We start from the raw sequence: 15956 nt of genomic DNA on the forward strand, positions 1-15956 counted from the left end.
TTTGGGTAGTGATTTTTGGGCTTTTTTTATTTACATCAACGCTACACACTAGTCACCAACAAACCGGCATCCCGTTGGCCGCGGGTCAATGTAACGAGAAAGTAAACCTAACGGATGGGTTGCCAGTACTCCAGCACATCGGCATACTTTTTGCGCTCTAAAAGAGAAGATGCATACAAATTGATTAGTTACAACAAATACAACAGTCCTTCAAGGCAGCAGCATCCTCCTCCACGACAGTGTTACTAACCAGGGGTAGGAAAATCTTCCGGATGCAGCTGAATGTAGTGGCGGAAGGTGGCATCTTTCTCGGCAAAGTGAGCATCACGCCACTTGTCGGCCATGGTGGCCACGGCACCGACGGCTAGGGCGGCTGCGATGTGCTTTTGAATGCCTGCAGAGAAACGGGGGAAAACAGCCAGGATATTAGACTATTTACCCTCACGGTCGGAACGTTACATCACAGGGCGAACTGCGCTAAACACAACACATTACCGCTGAGCGCTGGACGGCCGGTGCCATAGTTGACGTAGCAAGCGCCGATGAATCCGAACACGCTACCCACCAGCGGGGCCCACTTGTCGTGCAGCCAGGATTTCGTGAACGAGCCCGAAAGCAGCTCCTGGGGTGATTTTCCGCCGTACATTTTTGTTTTTCCCCTGCGTGAGAAGCGGATTTTCTCCCAACACCGATCGACCAACAACACCTCGTTTGACGCACAGAACGTCAAGCACAGCTGACAGCAGAGTGACCAGAAATACCGATTTATCTGTATTCCTACCGATTTTTTATATGCCTACCGAAAATCACAGATATTTGATTTTTCAGTCGTTTAAGCTTAATCTGTGGCGCTTGGGACTTGGTGCACCCGAATCAAAAGAAAAACTTTAACACATCAAACTTGGTTTATAAATATTTTAACACTTTTATTGCAAATAAAAGCACATTTCAATTCATAGCTTCACACAATCTTGCTTCAAACCACTCACATTATTTATGAAAGACGCACCCTTTTTCATTCTCTTTGCTAGTAGGGTAAAAAGAAATTGATCGTTAAAATAATTGATTAAATTTAAATGGTTGCGTTCAAGGTGTATGGATATTAGGAGGTGAAGTGCATCAGAGCAAATTGACATTTCACGACTTGACATAACAATACTGGGGGCTCCGGTATTAAAATCGGGGAGGGCTGGAGGGGGGTATAGAAAATTGTATGCGATTTGACATAACAATACTCAATGATGGCGCCCGGAAAACGCGCTAACAATTCACCTCCTTAATAAAAACACCTTGGTTGCGTTCTCAACAGTGCTCCTGCCGAAATCTGCCAATATAATCTGGTCACACTGGCCCGCAGGGCAAAAGCTCGCTCGAAAGGTCAACAACCGTCGCAAAACGTCAAAAACGACCGTCGCCAGCGCCTCCAAATCGTTGCGAGTTTCGCTCGCTGGCGACGTCGGTTTGCAGTACATGCGACGCCGGTTTTGACGTTTTGCGACGGTTTTGCGACGGTGGCCGCCAAAAAGCTCGCCTTGGCCTGTGGGCAAAGTAACCAGAAATACCGATGTATATATATATCTAGGGTTCGAAGGAAAAAATCTCAATTTTTTAATCATTGAACTACAAAACTCAGCCAAACAATTAAATCAATCTAAATAATCCAGCGAAAATCAAATGACAGCAGGTACGATAAAATTGTATCCGATGGAGCACTGCAGCGGCTCTAAGCGGTCGCGTGGAGGCCCGAGAAAAATAACTTGTCACCACTGAGAAAAAAAATGTGCATCTTAGTCCTTCTTTGGCATAGAATTCCAATTTTCAGATCGACACTTCAGAAAAATCTTCCGCCAAACCGCCAAATTATCTGGCCACACTGGCTGACAGGCTGCTATAAAATTGTCATTTGAAATGCTATAAAGACCGTTATTCAAACCAAAAAGGATGTTTGTGAATTTTATGTTGCTTCGTCGTCGTATTTATGAATCAAATTTACATAGGACATGAATTAGGTATGCAATAATTGTTAAATTTCTATAGAAATACAATAAATTAAGTTTTTGCAACAGAATAAGCTATAGTGAAGCGAACTAATGCTGCACAAGTACAACTATGCAAAATTCCTCTCTGGTTGATCTGCGTTGTTTTGTCTCGCTAACTTTGCCTCTGAACTTGAGGCGATCAAGCACATGATCAACGTGCAACCCTGAAAATTACCAGTCATCAGCACAATCAATTGCTAAGCATTATACCGCTTAGCGTTCAAACTTTGTACGTTGATGCGGTAAAAAATCACTTAAGCCATAATCTTTTATTTTACGGTAGCTGTTAAAAAAGATGGAGATATTCGTTTGCCGAGTGACCTTTCTTAACCCATTCGTAATCAGATGTGAGGCTTACAAAATATTCGTCTTTTCCCCCTTGTACCAACAATGTACTTTGAACTGTAGAGGCTCCCAGCACACCCAAATAATCTATTAAAAATGTGTCGTTTTCTTTTTTGAATAGCTTTCTGTCTTATCTACACAACACCCAATAATGCTAGATCACTCCAATGAAGCCACGCTGCACAATACCACAAAAAAACTCAAACACGATGAGGATCGTCTTTGTATCGCCCTTTGTACTCTATGATCCAGCCGGTGCCGTGCTGCCCGTAGAACTGATTCACACCACCATCAAGATGCGCCCGCCGCCCGTCGGTTTGATCCCGCACGACCCCACGTTCTCACATGATCTTTCCGGAACGCGACCGACGCCGAAACGCAGCGCATCCGCGTGTACATTCGTACGGCAGAATTTGTTGCTTATCAATTTAATTAATGGGCGCTTTCTGGAGGCCCGCACTACGATCGCCGGATGATCACCGGCGGGCAACGTTTTCCGACCGTCAGTCGTTACCGGGCGTCTGTGGTCGACGGTTGCACACACTAGCTAGAGACGGTTCCGTTTCGTAATTGGCTTTCTGTCCGCCTGCAGGCACACACGATCACCCGGTGTCCCTCTCGGCGGGGATACAACAGTTGGATAAAGTGCGTAGGGAAAAGCATCCGTGCCAGTGTCAGAAGCAGCTGTCAAAGATCGAGCCTCCGACTGGAACGATGGGTTAGTAGGCGGCAGCATCAACACACATCGTGCACGTGCCCGCACCGTGGTGATGGTAGTGCTACGCAGTACGATTTTCTTACTGTCGGTCAAATTCATCGTTTCAGTGCACCGGCAGCTAAAGCGGCAACACTCGGGCCTGCCGCAGATGGAGTCGCTGTCGCGCTTCAGCAGCATCCCGGTGGTGGAAACCGGCATCAAAACGGCCGGCAGTGTGTACGAGCGGGTGAAAGCAAGCAACGGCCTGCTGACGTGGGGCTTCGAGACGGCCGAATCGCTCACGTACGCACTGATCGACTCGCTGCGCCCGGCCACCAAGATGATCCAGGGGCCGCTGCACCAGCTGGACAGCATCATGTGCAAAAGTCTCGATCTGGTCGAGCAGAAGGTACCCTCGATGTATCTTCCGCCCGAGATGGTACGGTTGATGGTGCGGCACGAACGCAGGGAGATCCGCACCGTACTGAAACTTCGCCTCTGCTTCGTTACCTTTTCTTTTGGCAGATGTTTTGGAACACGAAGGAATACATGTCGGACCATTTGATGAAGCCGGTCCTGTCGCGGGCCAATTCGATGAAAAATTTGGGCCACGCAGTGCTGGAATCGCGCGTCTCCAACTATGCCGCTGGCCGGATCGACGGGGCACTCGTCGTTTGTGACAAATACGTCGAGCGGTACCTTCCGACGGAGCCGCAAGATCAGCCAGACTGTAAGTATGCCGTTTGTACGTGAACGCTGCGAGTGTATGCGTGTGTGTGAGTGAATTTGTGTTGGTAGCTTATCAGCCGGTATCGCTGAGGCGGGCACGTTCCTGGCAGCAGCACGGCTATCATGCGATTCCATTGACCTGCATGATCCCAAGCGAACGGATGATAGGACTGCACGCCACCAGCCATTGCATGCTGATTATGTGCCCAAGCGTGCATGATCGGATGGGCCCTGGCCAACAGTACCCTGTGCGTATTGGTCGGTATTTATAGGTTCCGTTTTCTTCATTTCTTTGTTTTCCATCAACATTGTAAATGTTATTTTTTGTTGAAATTTCGTTTCTCATTGCAACAAAACAGTTTTGAATGATTACTGAAGAAACATGCATGTACAATCCGAATGCAACCAAAATTAACCTCCTCCACCTTCCCCGTCCTTGCCATACAGCGTGCGGTGCAGCTCCACCGGCAGACGACTCGAACGAGATGCACGTCGTGAAAACGTTCCACCGTGGCCAGCAGCTGTCCCGCAAGCTGAAGCGCCGGCTCACCTTCCGCACCCGCCAGGAGCTGAGCGCGCTGAAGAAGCAAAGTACCGAGGCGGTCCACGTGGTGGCGTACGCGGCCGAACTGATCGCGACAAACCCACGGGAGGCGTTGCAGAAAGCCGTCGAGCTGTGGCGCTACCTCAGCAAGGATGAGCCCGAAAACCAGGCCCGGCCCCGCACGCTCGAGCAGGTGGCCGTACTGTTGACGCGCGAGTCCGCCCGCAAGATGGTGCACCTGATCAACTTTGTCACCGGTGCGGTCACGCGCGTCCCGAAAGCCGTCCGCGCCCAGACGCGCGAGCTAGTGCATCACTTCCTGTTCGCGACCGAGCGGCTGATGAAGACGGTCCATCTGGAGAAGGCAAAGGCGGCGACACTGTCCGAGGCTAGTGGGCTCGTGCACCGCATTCAGCATACCTACGACGATCTGCAGAACCAAACCAACCTGGCACTGGTAAGTGGGAGCGGAACGTAGTCAACGCATCTCATCTCAATGAGCATTTGTCGCCAAAAAAAACCTTTAGTTATGCACAAAATTACGTATCGTGTTCATGTTCTGATTGGTCGGTTCAAAATTTTTCGCCCTCTCATGCCTTCCCGCCCTCAGCATGGTCAGTTGTCGCTGGCTAACATTGATCGGCACGATTTTATCCATTGGCTTTTGTTGAAAGTGGTAAGTGGACGCTGCAAAATTATCTTCCACATGTTCATCTGCTCTGTGTGTAAAATGTCTTTTTTTGAATTGTAACAATTTTTTTAAAACAATGATTCTTTACGTATGCACCGACTGATAGTACAGTAGCATCCTTTTGTCACGCTGCATCTATTTACAGGAACGCTTGGCAGTCTTTCTTTCCGGGCGCTTGGAGGCGGAAAAGATCACCACCAGTGGAAACCCTCGCCGACGCATACAGCCCCGAACAAACAGCAATCCGATGAATTCGAACATTAACGGCGTGTACTAATTTATGTGTGTGTATGTGTGAGTGTGTATTTGTGTATGTTTGTCTATGTGGCAACATAAGTCTGACAAGACTGTGTACTACCAAAACAATCCCCCTTTCCCTTGAGTACCTCGATCCAAATGGGAAAGTCAGGGTTGCTCTTTTTCCAACTAGATTCTAAGTGGATCGTTAATATGTAATAATTGTTGTTGTTATAAAAAAAAAGAATAAATACAAAGCATGAAAGTTTCAATCTACAAAACACAAATGAAAAAATTGTGTGCGCTTTTTTAATTTAAATAATTCATAAACTATACGTCTTTTATTTTGATCATCTTTATACAGCTTTCTGTCTTACGTTGCTAGAGTTTAAAAACTACCCTCATTCACAACACAGGCAGGAGAGTTTCCTGGTTCCGGTCGCGCCACGCACCGACCAATCTTGCTGTGCCCAGCGCGCGTACCAGACACGCTCTGTTCTGTCTGCCGGTCAGTTCTACGAACGGAGCGAAAAATAATTTACCATTTGCGCTTTCCTTTTTCAGTGTTTAAAATACGAAACGAAACAAGAAACAGGAAGAAAAAAAAACCAGCGACAACACAACAAGCTTACAGTATCGCTAACATAACCATCTACGCTGACTGACTCTCTGTGACTACCTGATCAGCGGAGAAGGAGGTTAATAAGGCACATTTGTTGTTTGCCGATCCCGCCTAGATCCGGGATCCGGGCTGGCATTTCCTACTAGAACGGGTTTCGTGTTTGCTTAAAATTTGGCACTAAAATCACTACGACCACCACGATGGGGCAGAAATTATTGGTACCTGGTTGCTCGTACCGTGAACGAAGCTCTCGATCATCCCACACCCAACGAACCCGTTTAGTTACACCGCAACATCGCTATCGATCTCGTTTGGCCGTACCGCTGCGTGGAGCTCGGTGTTAAATTATTTAATAACTAAAGGACACAAACACACCCCAGCACACACACACACACACACACACACACAGACAACACGTACGCGCTGGAAGAAGTCACTATTACTTAAAGTACAAAATCACATTGACATCTCCAGCGCCTGTCCCGGCAATATTGTGCATCCGGTTCAACCGGTGCCAGTTGGGATATGGGTTTGACGGCATCGGGCACCATGTTTTCGCTGTCTGTCTTTCCGTCGATTCAGTTTCGAGCCTAGGGAGGGAAGAAAATCAAAAGAAAGATGATATGAGTAAGTTTCAAGTGCAGAAAAGGTCCATCATTCTTTTGCGTTACTAAGCATAAGCCCGTTTTGTAAGTGAGTGCAGCATAAACGCATAAATATTCATATTGTAGCGGTTGAGAGCGCCAAAAAACCAGTACGGTAGCATGCAAATATTTGAAAGCGTGTGGTAAGGTTGCAGATGTGTTAAACAAACGCATAAGCTTACAAAGCAAGCATCACACGAAAAGCATTAAAAGTGACGATCACATTCGCGCTGCTCGCTAGGGATGCTTTCTAATGCAAATGCAATAATGAGCAACCCGACAAACAACCCCACAGCCCTCTCTGAAGCAGATCTACGACGATGCTCACACAACTCGTTCACAAACCTTTTCTGTTCGCAGTGGATTTATGATGTGAGGTGTTGGGTAGTTGTTGTTTGCTGTTGGTCGGTGATCGGTGTTTTAGCGACACCCTCGCTAGGCATAATGAGATCCTTTGCCCTTGCAGTATGTTCTGCCGAGTGCCTCGGTGTGTGTAGGTGTGTGTGTGTGAGGGTATGGATGTGTCGTGATCGTAGTGTCTTTTTTGTTGCTGACGAGGGATTGCATTGAGATGCTGGTGGTACTAGAACGGTTGAACGCGCAGTGCTTGTTCGTATATTGGTCCCCGTTTGGTTCCGTTTTACACCCTCCCAACAACCCACTAAACAACCCGCTCGCACCCAACACCAGCACTGCCACCCCTTTTACTGCTGTTGTGAACCGGAATGGTTGTTGGTGTGTTTGGTGCTGGGCGTGGTGGTGGTAGTGGTAGTGATGGTGCCATTAGTGGTAGCTGCAGTGTCACCGTGATCAATGTTAATATTGTCTAGCTCGATGTCGGAACAGTTGTCCGAGTTGGACAGTGCCGAGTCCATCGAGGTGATGGTGTTATTTACTTTTTTGTCACTGAACGTGTCGCCGGGCCGCTTGGGCAGGAGAGGATCTTCCGCCGAAATGCCGTTGTTGTTGTCCGATTCTGCGAATGAAAATGGGGAAAAGAAACGCCCACATAAAGCTCTCATCCTTTTAGGTGCTCAGGACGTCTGTCACCGCGCGCTGCTCACCCTTACCTTTCTGAGCAAGTGCTCGTGCTTCCTCCTCCTGTTTGGCCTTCACCGTTTCCGGCGTCAGTGTGCCATTGTTAACGCTCTCGATCGCCGTTCGCAGCTGGAAGGAATGGGCAAAGGATATTAGAATGCAACGTGTACCGTGTTTGGAGCGCCCCAATAGCTTACCTCCTTCAGCGCGACCACACCGACCAGACGGCCAACGTTCGTTACGTACGCATGGTTGATGCCAACCATCGAGAACAGCGAGTGAACCTTCAGGATCGACGTGCGCTCGACCAGCTGGAACGGGGCCGGATCGATGTGCAGATTGCCGACATCGATCGGCTTCGCCATCTCCTCCATCTCCCACGCCTTCTGGTCCTCGGGCGACATGTCGATCACGCGCTCCCGCGGCAGCTGCACCTTCTTCGAGATGCCGGGCGTCAGCGGGGCGACCTCCGACCCGACAATGCTGGGCGTACCGATCGACCCAATCTCCGGATCGGGCGTCACGTCCTGCAGCGTGGCCGACTTGCGGAAGATGATGTCGAACGCGGACCGGATGCGGCTCTCCGTGCCCGTGATCGTCGTGTACGGCGTGTGCACGGGGCTGTGCGGGGACAGCGGGCTGAAGCCCTTCAGCGTGAACGAGTTCGTCTTCTTGAGGATCGATTTCTTCGGCTGCGTCGCGCCAAACATGGGCCCGCTCGTGAGCGACGCGTTCGATTCGCGGCGGGCCTGCGGCGGCAGCATCTCGTTGTTCGCCCGCTCGCGCAGCTTCAGTATGTCCGGTGCCGGCACGACCTCGAACCGGGAGGGGCGGCGCGCCTTGGCCGCCTCGGCCGCTTCCCGCTTCTGGCGCTCCTGTTCCTCCCGGGCCTTCTCCTCCGCTTCCTTCATCAGTTTGGCGGCGACCTCGAGGCGCTTCTCGCGCCCAATGTGCTTGTCGATCATTTTGATCAGCTCGTAGCGCTGCACGCTGCCGAGCAGCGTCCGGTTGTCCGGGCTGTCGACGATCGGCAGGCTGCGCAGGCTCTTGTTCGCCTTCAGTATCTCCTTCAGCTGCTGGTACGAGATTCCCTTCCAGATGTAGCGCACGTCGCGCACCATAAAGTCCTCCACGTAGATGTTGTACATGCCGGACCCGGACGGCAGCAGATCGGGCAGGTAGGGTAGCTTCTTGATGAGTATGATGCTGTCGTACATGGACGGTTGGAGCAGGGCGGCGACGGCATTCGAGATGAGGGCCGCTATCATGACCGGCACGATGTGCGTGATTTGGCCGGTCATCTCGAACACGATCACGCCGACGGACACGGTGTGCGTGACGGCGCCGGAGAAGGCGGCCGCCCCGACCACCGAGTAGCCGCCCGGGATGATCGGGGCCAGCATGCCGCCGTACCGGACGCCGTGCGGGAACCACAGATGCATCGCTTCGCCGATGATCCGGCCGAACGCGGCACCGATTTTGAACACTGGTATGAACATACCGGATGGCACGGGAATGGTTGACGCGATGATCGACATGAAGAACTGGAAAGGAGGGATGAGACACACAAAACAGTTTAGCTTGTGGAGCTCATTTCGCGCACTCGCGCAGCTTACCGTGTAGAGCAAATAAATAATAAGGTTGGCAAACACGTTCGTCTCCGGGGTGCGCCAGTTCGAGACGACGGCCGCCTGCTCGACCGTGAGCTCGTGCTTGGTCCAGGTAAAGTTGGAGAACAGCTGGTGCACCTGGTCGTGTGTGCTCAGCTCGCCGGCAATATACTTTCCGAAGCCCAGCGGAAATGAGAGCGTGGCCACTATGAGCGCCACAATGCCGGGATACAGGAAACGGCTGGAAGGTTAGTGGTAGAAACAGGTTAGAGCAGGAAGACGCATCAGGAATTTCCGACACAACTACTTACTTCTTCTGGAGAAATTTGTTCATCTTTTTGTTCGACCGCATAAACAGCACGTACTTCCGATGGACCCATACGTACAGTGCGCCACCTAGACCACAAACGAGACTGGCAAACGGGGTAGGAAGCTGTCGTCAGTACATAGTCAGCAGCGCTAACGTTCCCTCAACCCTCAACCCCACACTACTTACCCGATCAGCGCAAACACAAACAGCTCCTGCGGGTCGAACGGAAAGTCCGACGTGAAGTTGGTGGAAAACATGGCCGTCACCGTGTCCGCCTTCTGGAACCAGACGGCCAGCAGCCGGAAGACGGTCGCGCCGCACACCGCGGCAAAGAAGCCGCGCCAGTAGTTGCGTACCGCAAAGTACGTCGTGGTGACCTCGATGCTGAACAGCACGCCCCCGATCGGGGCGGCGAAGCAGGCGCCGACACCGACGGCACAGGCCGCCGCCAGCATCTCCGTGTTGCGCGATTCGTTCTCGTAGATCGATTGGAATGATGTGATGATCTTACTTAGCAGCTGCGACACTATACTAGCTATATGTACAAACGGGCCCTCCTTGCCGAGCGGCATGCCGCTGCCGAGCGTCGCCGTCAGCCCGATCACCTTCGCGACGAGCGTCTTGAACGTGAGGTACTCCTTCAGCGCGACGCCGCGCAGTATCGTCTTCATCTCCGGTATGCCCGAGCCAATGCTCTGCGGTGCGACCAAATGGACGAACCCGGCTGAAAACAGGATCAAACAGACGGGCAGCGACACCCAGGCGAGGTACTGCAGTACCGGATGGTTCGTGAGATCGCGGTACAGCCACACGCGTGCTGGAGGTTGGGAAGACGGGGGAGCATTCAAGGTTTGCAAATAGTCAATGGAAAAACGGTCGTCTTGTCTAGCCAGCACACTTACAGTTCGTGCACATCGAGATGCCTTTATCCATCACGTAGGATAGCAGGGCCATGATGATGCCGAGTAGCGCCAGGAACACCCAGTCCTCGCCGAGCCGGGCGAACGTGTTGCGCCACAGCCACGATGCCGCCTTGAAGAACTTGTTGTCCCGCACGTCCAACAGTTCCTGCAACGATTTCCATCTAGTTGTTTTATAATTTTTGAAAAGTGGGCCATCACTTTCGTGCTCCAACACCGGTACACCACAAACCACAGGAGCGGTAGCGAAGATTGAGAAGGAAGGGAAGGATAAGGAAGGCCAGAGTGACCCTTAGGTGGAGATGTCAGGATGTCGTTGGGAACGGTTCGCAATTACCTTGTTTCTTGCTTTATCATCTTTCTTTCTTCGTCGTTCAAGAAGCCTGAGTCTTCGCGCTTCATCTTTGGCGTATTCTCCTAGATCCTTCGTGTAGCGACCATACATCTGTGTGAGGGGCAAGCAGGAAAGATGAGTTAGTTTAGTTAGATCCTTGCGCGTTAAGTGAAATGTTGCAAACCGGCAGCTCATGCAAATTCATATGATACAGTTTTCAATAAACTTTAAAATGTCTTAAGTATGTAAAACTACTGCAACACATGCAACATAACAATAAAGCAATTGAGGTTGTCAAACAAGCGTATCATATCAAGCTGAAATTAAATCGTCCTAAAACTTAAAGAGAAAATGGCTTTTAAAAGATTAATTCAAAATGGCAAAATATGTTGAATGTATAAACACAGACACACAAACCTTCATACGTTTTATCCCAACCCATAATGTCGGCAACGCAAACAACGCCACGAATCAACACACCAAACCTCTGGCCAATTTTATCAGCTTGAAGCAGAATGCGGCACGAGCATACAAAAATATGACTGATGACAGCAAGGGGCCGGTATTTGTTTGTTTCTCTTTTTTCATGGTGCTAACTCTCATTAAACACCAACCATAATTGTTGTCCTAGACAGAGAATGGGAAACAATAGAAGCAAGAGCAAATTTGTTGCAGGCTAAGAATAGCGCCTCCCGACTGTCATGGGATGGCAGACATGTACACACCAATGCTCGTCGTAGGACGCAAAGCATTACGCCGAGACTGAGCCGACGCAGAGTGCCAGAGCATCTTTTGAGGGTGTCGTAATAGTTGTATAGCCAAAGGTGCAATCCCATTCTCCCACCTCACAACGGTGCAGAAATGTCACCCAATGGGACGGAAGGAACGGCACCAGGACAACGGGTACCCAATCCAACGATAATTAATTGTTACACTGCACTTGAACCCTCCTAGGATTGGTGGTAGCGCCAAGAAGTGAATGGTGAAGTGAGCAGCACGGTCAGATGCAAAGCATCTTAATAGAAGCGAACAAATTGAAGTGATTTGAGCCTGAAAACAAACCGACTCAAGGAACGATCAGTGCTGATCAGTGACAGATGGTTTGAACTTGTTTGTATTGTTCTTAACAACGCTAATTGATCGCTTCTGATCGTTACACTCATTGTACAATAATTATAAAGACATTAGAAGTGTTTTAAAAGGAAAAAATTGAGACATCTTCTTGGAAGAATTACATGAACATACTAAACCATAAATCCCAGCCGCCGAAGAACCGCCATGCTGACAGAAAGCTATTTAAAAACAACTCCCAACTACTGCGTGCGTAACGATCGGCGGAAATGAGATATGTTTTGTGTACCAGTACCAGCTTGTTGGACAGTAGCCGTCAATAAAAGGAAACGTAAAACACACATTAATGCTTTCTACGTGCGAGCATGTTTTGACAGACAATTCAACAAACATATGCCGGAAAGCGTTAGAAAGCAACAGCAAAAATGAACATAAAATAGGATTTCTTAGCAGATGATGTTGTACACGATTGTCTCGTTTCATTTTCCACCGTCAGGTGTCATAACGGAAATTGAAGGAAGCTGATGATCTCATTGATCGTAGGATTTCTTGGAGCATTGAACGATTCGGGACGCAATAACATTCAGAAATAAGAAAAAAAACAAACACACACACAATTGAAGCAAAACGAAAGTAAACTGAGGTGATCACATTGAAGAAGCTGGATGTTTGTTGGTTGTAGGAAGAAGGATGCCTGGTTGGGTGGGATGTAAACTTCATCTCTGCAAGTGTTTCTGCGTGTGTTTGTCTGTGTCCTTCCTTGTGTGCCACCGCACTTACGTAGTAGAACTCTTCAATCTCGATGTCGACGATACTACGCCGAATCTCGTCCTTATCGGCCGGATCGAGATCGTCCAGCCCACTGCCAGCGGGACAGTCATCGGGCGACGGTACATCGATCAGCATTGCATTGGACCTACTGCTGGTGTGCATGTTGGTGGTGCTGCTTCTGCTACTGCTACTGCTGGTCGTCGGAAGGCATGCACTGGTTTCACTATTCCTACTACCGTTTTCCACACCGTCCGGCCGAACCGGCATCTCCCCGGGGTCATTTTTTTCCACCACCCGTTGCTGGTGTCCAAGCGGCGGTGGAACTATGGCAGCCGTTTTCGCCAGCACTAGCAGTGCGTTTCGCTTGAGCCGCTTGCGGCGACTGTTCAGTCGCTTGCGGTGGTATTTCTCGCGCTGGATGTCTAGCGAATCCTTGCGGCGCAGGATAAACTCTGGCTCGAACGAAAAATCCCGCACGTACTCATCTTTGATCGGTATATGCATCGGCGAACGGTGATCGAAGGGAAGCGAAAGGGAAACGGGGTTTGTTTAAGCAACTAGCGAAGTGAGGAAAGATTAAGTAGACAAAATGCTGCCGTTTTGAATTGTGCCGTTCGCTAGCTCGATTAACAAATCCCGTTTTATACGACAAGGTCACATCGCTAGACTACAAACGACGGAACGTTATGGGTTGGGTCATGCCAGGGGCGGCAAAATTTGGCAATCGCAAATGCGCCAATGCATGATTCATCGTTTCGTTTCCTTCCTCCAACGTACCATACCGGGAGCGCTTGCGATGCAGGGTCGTGAAATGATACGCAAACCGTAACAGAGACCCTTCGGGGCAATGTAACGTGGATCGTGTGACAATAGCAACGAAGGGCGTTACGACCCACTTCGCTAGTGAAAAGGTGTGTAATAATAGTGCTCTAACACAAAAATAGGACCTTAAAAAATAGTACAGTAGCAAACGGACGCACAGTGGCCACTTCCTAGCTGTTGCAAAATCTTGTGAGATCTTAATTTTTTGTATATTTTTTGCAATCTTTTGTAGTATTAATTTCCCCTTCAAAAATGAATGTTTGCGAGACAAAATGCAAACGGGATTTGTTCTCAAATTGAAGAAATAACTATAGAACGCAGTTCTTCTCGCTAAAGTATGCCTATAAGTCACCAAGTTTTGTGCTACTACTCAGTTTTTGCAGTTTTTACCAAATGTTCAACAGTGCGGATCAATCTTTGATTAGAAAATATCTGTGTTTGTCTAAGAATTGTTGCTTTTAGTATGAAATATTCAATTTTTTTAACGAGTAGTAAGTTGTAGTATCGGACAACTTGCATTCATCATACTATTACTTTATAAACATTGAATGCTTTGTGTGAACGTTAAAACTAGGCTTGACTAGGACAAATATTTCAGCTACTTGAGCGACTTGACTGTATGACTGTATTAGTATCTAGCACACAGACTAAGATACTAATAAAAAATTGTTGTAATAGCGGCTTGGCAATGAAATGTATAACAAAATTGGTGACTTAGAACCGAGACCTACAAGCGGCCACGCCTGTAGTTTGCTAAACAGTATTAATTGCAAGATAATTAAACAACGCTACATCACATACATCTTCTGCAACAGTTAATAAGATACAGTATTAATACACAAGTGTTATGTTCCGCTCTCCATTGAGCACAGTATTAGACACCTAAATACATCGAACGCGCTCTGGCAGGTTAATGACGGGCAGCACACAAAAACAACGGAAGAAAACTAGCTTGCAACTACAATGTACAGGCTCCTTGCTGGAACTTCACCCCCAAAACTACGATCACTGAATGGGTTAGAACGACAACCTACTAGCTACAGTGCCGGGCACACAGGTTTGCTTGCGATAGAAACACACGACGCGATTAGCACACGTGCTGATGAGACACATATTCTAGCTACGGTACGGTACGGTAAATCATCGCCAAGCGCAATAAAACGAACGCATCGATCGAACTCACATAATTCCAACTGCAGTCTTCTACAACAGTATGTCTGTGTGTGTATGTGTGTTTGGGTTTTTGTGTTTAGGTGGCAGGCTCTGGTGTGCTGGTGGTGAAAGGGGAAATCGGAGGACACTAAATCACTTTACACTAACCCCGGAAGGATATGTGAGAGAAAGCAACGCACAGCAAGTTTTCCGTCGGGAGCACAACGTTTTACACTTATTGAACGCCCTGTAGCTCTCATCTATAGACTGCTTCACACTGTTTCACACGTGATGCATTGCATTGTTCACCCATGTACATCGGTGCATGAAAGGATACAATTGTCGTCATCGATGATGTACGCCTAGTAGTAGTGGCTAGTAGTAGTGGTGGTGATAGTGGTGCCAAACACTTGGTGCCAAAAACAAAACAAAAATCACACCACGCGGCTGGTGCTTGTGCCAGAGCTGCCAAAATACACCCGAATTCAACCGAGACAACCACAACAACGGTACCATCATCATACCGACACGAGTGAATGTCGTCATCATCGACCGGGACGACGGGCGGGGAAAACTAGGGTTCCTAACGATCACGACGATCGTTCGATAGGGAACAACGGGCTGCTTTCGCTTTCAGATTGTACACTGTTGTCCGCAGGAAGCAGGAAGAGAGGTTGCTACCGGATCATCGAAAAAACAAAAAAAAGCGCAGTCAGCGTAATGAAGATGTACTTCACCGTTTACCGCTTTATTTTCCTTCTCAAACGGTCTCTGCCACGAACCGCCTCGGTCGCATACTATCTGCTGCGGGGTGGAAAACCTGCCCTCTCTGCGCGATGATGCTCTCATAGTCTGTACAACACACGGTGCGGTTATTGTGTTTTACGGCGGACCATCCGGCAGACCGGTGGGGTTTATTTTTACAAGCGACATACTCTTTTCCTGCTTTGCGTCGCAACATACACCGAGCGATGCCCTCCCCCCACCTCCCCACCCCTTCATCCGTATCCCAAAGACGCGTTACCGTTTGTTCTGGGCTGAACCGACACCGTCTGGCCGTGTACCGTCGTTTCGACAAAAAACTGTTCACAACCAAATCTTAACGACCTTCAAAGGGGTGTTTTTTGAATGTTTTCTTCAAAAATCAAACTACAACTATGTTGTCTCTTTTTCACATGTACGTTCCCTGCGAACCCTTCGCGATCGACGTTTTGCCCATCAAGATCAAGTTCACGTTCACGCAATGTCACGGATCACACACACCTACACACACACACACACACACAAGTGGCATGGATGGCAGTGGATTTTTCACTCGGTGCTATTGACCCGCGGGCGTGTAAATCACAAGGTGCTTAAGCATTTTCTTTGCAGCTCTCC

The 15956-nt window shown here is 48.9% G+C and overlaps 3 protein-coding genes across 38 annotated transcripts in view; 1 reads left to right on the forward strand and 2 right to left on the reverse strand.

Moving 5' to 3' along the window:
- LOC1273079 (NADH dehydrogenase [ubiquinone] 1 subunit C2) lies at positions 1-2661 on the reverse strand. Of its 4 annotated transcripts, none has more exons than XM_312024.5 (4): positions 2398-2661; positions 496-796; positions 251-394; positions 1-157 (listed from the first exon to the last, which is right to left on the reverse strand). In XM_312024.5, the coding sequence occupies exons 2-4, from the start codon at positions 644-646 to the stop codon at positions 108-110; spliced, it is 345 nt and encodes a 114-aa protein (XP_312024.3). In that variant the 5' UTR covers positions 647-796; positions 2398-2661; the 3' UTR covers positions 1-107. The 4 variants fall into 4 exon arrangements, with proteins under 4 accessions (XP_312024.3, XP_061498084.1, XP_061498085.1 ...); XM_061642100.1 differs by having other exon boundaries at positions 496-1027; positions 2574-2657; XM_061642101.1 differs by having other exon boundaries at positions 2574-2656.
- On the forward strand, positions 2506-5612 carry LOC1273078 (lipid storage droplets surface-binding protein 1). Of its 8 annotated transcripts, none has more exons than XM_061642093.1 (7): positions 2793-3102; positions 3210-3532; positions 3607-3811; positions 3880-4068; positions 4258-4811; positions 4965-5030; positions 5191-5612. In XM_061642093.1, exons 1-7 carry the CDS (start codon positions 3099-3101, stop codon positions 5320-5322), a joined length of 1473 nt encoding a protein of 490 aa, XP_061498077.1. In that variant the 5' UTR covers positions 2793-3098; the 3' UTR covers positions 5323-5612. The 8 variants fall into 8 exon arrangements, with proteins under 8 accessions (XP_312022.5, XP_061498082.1, XP_061498077.1 ...); XM_061642094.1 differs by having other exon boundaries at positions 3210-3520; XM_061642095.1 differs by lacking the exon at positions 4965-5030.
- The window catches only part of LOC1273077 (chloride channel protein 2), a 27043-nt gene continuing 16419 nt past the window's right edge, over positions 5333-15956 (reverse strand). For 9 of the 26 annotated variants that reach the window (XM_061642072.1, XM_061642067.1, XM_061642069.1 and 6 more), the window contains 8 exons: positions 10764-10871; positions 10409-10574; positions 9693-10323; positions 9508-9609; positions 9203-9437; positions 7784-9130; positions 7619-7715; positions 7130-7524 (listed from right to left, as the gene is read on the reverse strand). In XM_061642072.1, coding sequence (XP_061498056.1) covers positions 7253-7524; positions 7619-7715; positions 7784-9130; positions 9203-9437; positions 9508-9609; positions 9693-10323; positions 10409-10574; positions 10764-10871 — 2958 coding nt within the window. In that variant the 3' untranslated portion in view covers positions 7130-7252. Of the gene's footprint in view, positions 7525-7618; positions 7716-7783; positions 9131-9202; positions 9438-9507; positions 9610-9692; positions 10324-10408; positions 10591-10763; positions 10872-12482; positions 12580-12611; positions 13891-14607; positions 15526-15956 lie in introns of those variants that run through there. The other 17 variants (XM_061642079.1, XM_061642078.1, XM_061642077.1 and 14 more) reach the window with 11 other exon arrangements.

This window comes from Anopheles gambiae, chromosome 2 (assembly GCF_943734735.2).
Source record: "Anopheles gambiae chromosome 2, idAnoGambNW_F1_1, whole genome shotgun sequence".
NCBI classification, from domain to species: domain Eukaryota; kingdom Metazoa; phylum Arthropoda; class Insecta; order Diptera; family Culicidae; genus Anopheles; species Anopheles gambiae.

Excerpts from the sequence above, each read along its gene's own strand:
- LOC1273078 (XM_061642093.1), top strand. Across the intron at positions 3,812-3,879 it reads GCCGCAAGATCAGCCAGACT|CTTATCAGCCGGTATCGCTG; the intron begins GTAAGTATGCCG and ends TTGTGTTGGTAG. Across the intron at positions 5,031-5,190 it reads ATTGGCTTTTGTTGAAAGTG|GAACGCTTGGCAGTCTTTCT; the intron begins GTAAGTGGACGC and ends ATCTATTTACAG.
- LOC1273079 (XM_312024.5), bottom strand. The coding sequence starts at position 646 with ATGTACGGCGGAAAATCACCCCAGGAGCTGCTTTCGGGCTCGTTCACG. Across the intron at positions 395-495 it reads CGGCCGTCCAGCGCTCAGCG|GCATTCAAAAGCACATCGCA; the intron begins GTAATGTGTTGT and ends GTTTCTCTGCAG. Across the intron at positions 158-250 it reads GGAAGATTTTCCTACCCCTG|AGCGCAAAAAGTATGCCGAT; the intron begins GTTAGTAACACT and ends CTTCTCTTTTAG.